This window comes from Cherax quadricarinatus, unplaced genomic scaffold (assembly GCF_038502225.1).
Source record: "Cherax quadricarinatus isolate ZL_2023a unplaced genomic scaffold, ASM3850222v1 Contig1014, whole genome shotgun sequence".
Classification (NCBI taxonomy): domain Eukaryota; kingdom Metazoa; phylum Arthropoda; class Malacostraca; order Decapoda; family Parastacidae; genus Cherax; species Cherax quadricarinatus.
This window is the reverse complement of record NW_027196040.1, coordinates 1,110-7,373: the sequence shown is the minus strand read 5'-3', so window position 1 is coordinate 7,373 and position 6,264 is coordinate 1,110. Positions and strand designations below refer to the sequence as shown.

Below are 6,264 nucleotides of genomic sequence, written 5' to 3'. Positions count from 1 at the left end.
ATGATAACATGAACAGATTTTTTACTGTGATAACATGAACAGATTTTTTACTGTGATAACATGAACAGATTTTTTACTGTGATAACATGAACAGATTTTTTACTGTGATAACATGAACAGATTTTTTACTGTGATAACATGAACAGATTTTTTACTGTGATAACATGAACAGATTTTTTACTGTGATAACATGAACAGATTTTTTACTGTGATACGATGAACAGATCTACTGATGCAGCAGCTAGGGTTAGGCTTGGTTTAGAAGGACATATGTTACTGTTGCAGTTTTATAACTGTAGTGTAAAGCACCCTTATGGCAATACAGTGATGGAGTGAATGATGAAAGTTTTTCCTTTTCGGGCCACCCTCCCTGGGTGGGAAACGGCCGATGTGTTAAGAATAAGAATGTGCAACAGTAGGGTCTTTTTATTATTGAATTCTTTCGCCTACATTGTCGGCTTTTTCATACAAATGTTTTAGTAAAAATAAGAATAGGTTTTATACTCATGACAATATATGTTAACTATATATGTTAACTATAATATATGTTAACTATAATTTACTGTATGAAAAAAATTTTTGATTTTTTTTTTAAGTTCAGAAAGACGTATAGCATAATTTTTATATATACATTAGATATTTTAAACCTGAACCTAAGTCTGCGATAGCTGTGTGGGTTACTGGATGCCAGCAGCAACAGCCTGGCTGATAAGGAAATCAATAGTAAAGCAGCTAAACTCTGGAAAGCAGTTACAGGTATATCACACAACTTTGAAACTACGATTAACATTACAAGTTAGGTTGAAAGTGATAAGTAACGTTTACTACTGTTCGAAAAGTCGCAGTAACAATGTTGTTGTTAAATAATTATACATTTTCTGTGCCATGATCATGTAAGGAATTATATGTTGGTAATCTATACCTATTAATTCTTATCATTGAAGCAAAAACTGCAATATTTTAACATTTTTACTTAAGTAATGCTAATAAATAATATAGGTAATAATAATAACTAATACTAATAACTAAAGTGATTAAGTTAATAAGTAATAGTAAGAGAAAACTACTGTAGTTTAACTTCGTTAATTTCTAATATTCAACACATTATCGTTAATAATTTTCAATATTTACGAGATAATGGTGAGAATATTTAGTTTTATCTTCGGCCCAAAATCAATACTAATAAGTTTTGAGCAATGTGAAAAGATATTTTTTCTGAAACACTAAATAAGAATAAATAACATAACTGGGTATGGTAAAAATACAGTGATTAACAATATTCTGATTGCAATGGACCTTTAGGAACATAACTATAACGAAATTAAAGAGCTAACTTTAAAAGCCTAATTAAGTTAGAGGTTGGTTGAAGATTGGCTCCTGGGAGAGCCTTGTCTTGGTGTCTCGGCTTCCTTCAAACACTGTCAGAAGTTGGAGGTACTGACGCCAGGCGGAGACTCAATACATCAGTGTTTCTCGCAGATGTAACGCAGTTTAGTGCTACATGGTTTGCTCCAGTATCTGATAAGAAAAGAAATTTGAAAGTTATGAGCGGCCATAACTAAACTTATCTCTAAAATTGTGTTTGTCTAAGTATTTTAGAACATAACATGAGAAAGAAGGAACAATTCAACAGGCCTACTGGCCTATGAGAGGCAGGTCCAATTCTCCCACCGGCTTAAGCCAATGCCTTGACCTAGTGAGGTCAGACACGTCACTTAAGGGAGGAGCACGGCATCCGACCTAGTAGCACAAGCTAGTCAGGTCCAACTCACACACACCCACACCCACTCGTATATTTATCCAACCTATTTTGAAAACTACACAACGTCTTAGCTTCTACAACGGTACTCGGGAGTTTGTTCCACTCATCCACGACTCTATTACCAAACCAGTGCTTTCCTATATCCTTCCTGAATCTGAGTTTTTTTCCAATTTAAAATCATTGCTGCGATTCCTGTCTATTAGATATTTTTAGCACGCTATTTACATCCCCTTCATTAATTCCTGCTTTCAATTTATACACCTCTATCATATTCCCCCTAATTTTACGCCTCTAGTGAGTGTAGATTCAGGGCCCTCAGTCGATCCTCTGATACATTTGATCAACTTTGTCATCCTCCTTTGTACGTTTCCAGAGCATTTATATTCATTCTGTAATACGGTGACCAGAACTGTGCAGCATAATCTAAATGAGGCCCAATCAAGGATATATTGAGTTGACGTACAACCTAAGGAATTCTATTATTTATAATTCTTGCTATGAAGCCAAGGATTCTGTTAGCTTTATTGCGAACACTTATGCACTGTTGTCTTTGTTTCAGATTACTGCTAACCAGAACTCCTAAATCCTTTTCGCAATCAGTAATATTAATTTCTGTATTATTTAGTTTACATGCGGCATGGTTATTTTCCTGTCCAACATTTAGAACATTTGTCTATATTAAACTGCATCAGCCTCTTCTCCGACCACTGCATCAGTCTATTCAAATCATCCTGGAGTGCTCTAATGTCCTCATTAGAATGAATTGGACGACATATTTTGGTGTCATCAGCAAATTTGCTTATGTCGCTATTTATTCCCTCATCTTTGTCGTTTATGTAGATTGTGAACAACAAGGGGCCTAACACTGACCCCTGTGGAACACCGCTTGAGACGTGCCCCCATTCTGATTTCTCCCCATTTATGCAAAGTCTCTCTATATTCCTTTGAAACCCTTGTAAACAGTTCATCAGGACCTGGGGATTTGTTAGGTTTTAATTTCTCTATTTGTCTGAGGATCATGTCGCTAGTTACCCTAATCGTGCATAGTTTATCATCCTGGTCTACATAATTTATTACTTATGGAATTTCGCTAGTATCGTCCTGAGTAAAAACGGAGAGGAAGTAGGTATTGAAAAGCTCACACATGTCCTTATCACTGTCAGTTATCTGATATGAGTTACTCTTCAGTGGGCCTATTTTGTCCCTAACTTGTCCCCTAACCTTATGGGTTAGTCTTCGAATCTCTTGTGACTTTAGCCTGATCGTCTCTTTATTGCTTTTCTTATTCCTTTTTTTATCTCTTTAATTGAATACATATTGATTTCTTAACTGCCCATCGCCCTTCCCTTTATATAAAGGAACTATACATGCTCTCTGCCAATCCTTTGGTACCTTCCCCTCTTTCATACACTAATTAAACAAAAATATCAACCACTCCAACATTATATCCCCCTCCCTTGCTTTTAACACTGCTGTCATGATCCCATCAGTTCCAGCTGCTTTACCCCCTTTCATTCTATGTAATGCCTCACGTACCACCCCCACACTCACATCCTGCTCTTCTTCACTCCTAAAAGATGGTATACCTTCCTGGCCAGTGCATGAAATTACCGCCTCCCTTTCTTCATCGACATTTAGAAGTATCTCAAAATATTCCCGCCATCTACTCAATACCTCCATCTCCCCATCTAGCTCCCCTACTTTGTTTTTAACTGACAAATCCATTCGTTCTCTAGGCTTTCGTGTTTATCTCACTCCAAAATTTGTTTTTATTTGCATCAAAATTTCTTGACAGTGCCTCTCCCACTCTATCATCTGCGCTCGTTTTACTCTTTCTCACCACTCTCTTCATCTTTCTTTTACTCCCTGTATACTCTGCTCTTCTTATAACTTCTCTTTTGTAAAAAACCTCTCATAAGGTACTTCTTTCTCTTTTATCACACCCTTCACTTCATTCCACCAATCACTCCTCTTTCCTCCTGCACCCACCCTCCTATAACCACAAATTTCTGCCCCACATTCTAATACTGCATTTTTAAAATTATTCCAACCCTCTTCACCCCGCCCCCACTACTCATACTTGCACCAGCCCACCTTTCTGCCAATAGTTGCTTATATCTCACCCAAACTTCCTCCTCCATTAGTTTATACACTTTCACCTCTCTCTTACTTGCTGTTGCCATTTTTCTTTTGTCCCATCTACCTCTTACTCTAACTGTAGCTACAACTAAATAATGATCCAATATATCAGTTGCCCCGTGGCAAAAGCTCTCTTCACACCACGAGGGTCCGGGCTCGATTCCCGGCGAAGGGGTGGAGACATTTTGCATGTTTCCGTACACCAGTTTTTTTTTTTTTTTTTATTCGCCGGTATTCTCCCGGCCCGGGTCTTTTCCAAGTAGTGGTGACCCGGCCTTGGCTCCTTCTCTGGGGAGTGTCTCGAGACTTTAGTCTCCCATGGGAGGAGGTACAAGTACCCCCTCATCTTTGAGACCAACTGTCCCCAGGCCTAGCCACATTCCCCGCCCTCATGGGGCTCGTAGGGAGAAGCTAGGCCTTTGGTCTGCCATCTGCCCCACCAGTTGTCTATGTTCACCCATCAGTAAAATGGGTACCTGGGTGTTAGTTGACTGGTGTGGGTCGCATCCTGGGACAAAACTGACTAATTTGCCCGAAATGCTCTGCATAACAAGCGGCTTTCTATATAGTGGTATGTTATTGATGTCAGCTACGACTGTATACCTTGTGATGAATGGTTTGAAAAACCGACAAGTTGAAGATTGAGACACTTACGCAGCATATGGGAATCTTTATTCAGGAAACGTTTCGCCACACAGTGGCTTCATCAGTCCTCTTTGTATTGGACTGATGAAGCCACTGTGTGGCGAAAAGTTTCCTGAATAAAGATTCCCATATGCTGCGTAAGTGTCTCAATCTTCGACTGTATACCTTGTACATGTACTTGTAGTAAATAAAGATATATATATATATATATATATATATATATATATATATATATATATATATATATATATATATATATATATATATATATAGTAATACTTATTATTCTTACTTGAGTGTGTTTGAGCAGAAGTAGGCGCAGTGGTCGGCATAGTTGCCATTCTTCCAGCCCCACCAATTAGGATTCATTGAGCCTCCTGTTCCTGTCCAGGTCCAGTGGCCAGAAATCACTGCTCCTGATGTCCAGTATGTTCCAGGATCTAACCAAAATATTGCATCAAATATCAGGATATTATCAAGAAAATAAAATTCTACTGCTATGCCTTCACACGTTTCTATTAATATATCCAGCATAATAACAATATTTAGAATAAACTCCAGTTTCTTCAGTTTACTCTAAATATCGGATATAATTCCTTGTTTACAATTTTTCATAAAGTGAGGAAAAAACATATATGAAATTCATCCCCCCCCCAGTCCAAGAAAACAGTGAAATACTATTTTGAATTATATTTTATGCATTTATTTCAGTGCAATCACTATTCAATTTAATAATTTATTGCAATCTAAATATTAACATCTACCTAATATATAATCAATTACGTTAACAAAATCTATCAAAGAAATTCTATTATTATTTTTAATTATTTTTCTTGAGGGGATAGGGTAGGAAGGAGAGACTTGACAGAAATGTAACTTACAGTTGCCGTTCATGTGAGCCAAGAGACCGTTGTACTGGGCGTAGGTGAGGACGGAGACTAATTTCGCATTTTCGCTGCTGCAGACTTTCTTAGCATGCCACCAGGTCTCCCAATCCTGGTGAAATCTGTAGCAGCCTCCAGCGATGTTGATGTATCCACCGGTACATCCTGCCATAACAATGGATTATCAGTTAACGAATACAAGTATGACTGTGAACAACAAGTGGAAAAAAATATATGCATAGGAAAAGGAGATCTTTCAGTATTACAAGAGACTTTATCCGAAGTAGCCACTGATAACGCCTCTTGTAGTAGTTAAAGATCTCCTTCAGCAATACCTGATTTGTTATCATGTAATCAGAAAATTACAAATAAATTTGATGGAATATAGTGTGAGTGTGGAAAACTAATGTTTTATTAATAACAAAAAGGTAGTCCCAAAGGGGAACCTTTCTTTGGATGCCTGATTTTTTTCTTTTTATATTTTTTTTTCCTTCCTTAAAGCTTTCGTTTATAAGTTCAGAAAGTTTTAACTGATCGGCTTCAGCATTTCAACACCGGTTTTCTGAATAAGGGAAATGGTTCCTGCAAATATTATGGACAGTTGTGGGTTCCTTATGGTCATTCTCGTGTAATATTTCCCCCTTCCCTAATTCTTTGTAAATACTATACTTAGGCAGCTGTTCCATATTAGTTACTAGATAGTGTCCATCAAGTTTAGTCTGTTTAGATACAAACTTAATATTTTATTAACATAGTTTAGACATAACTGAAACAGTAGTATCCAGAGTAATAACTGAAGAATGCTCCTCCTAATCGACTTCAAACTTTCACTGA

General features: G+C 37.2%; 1 protein-coding gene across 1 annotated transcript; it reads right to left on the bottom strand.

Moving 5' to 3' along the window:
• Positions 1–411: 411 nt before the first annotated feature.
• Positions 412–5,595, bottom strand: LOC128691417 (asialoglycoprotein receptor 1; the record flags this gene model as incomplete). Its single annotated transcript, XM_053780288.2, is given in 3 exon segments — positions 412–1,518; positions 4,839–4,986; positions 5,428–5,595. Coding segments are annotated over 3 exon segments (371 nt in total), but the record flags the coding sequence as incomplete, so codon positions are not given.
• Between the last annotated feature and the right edge of the window lie 669 nt (positions 5,596–6,264).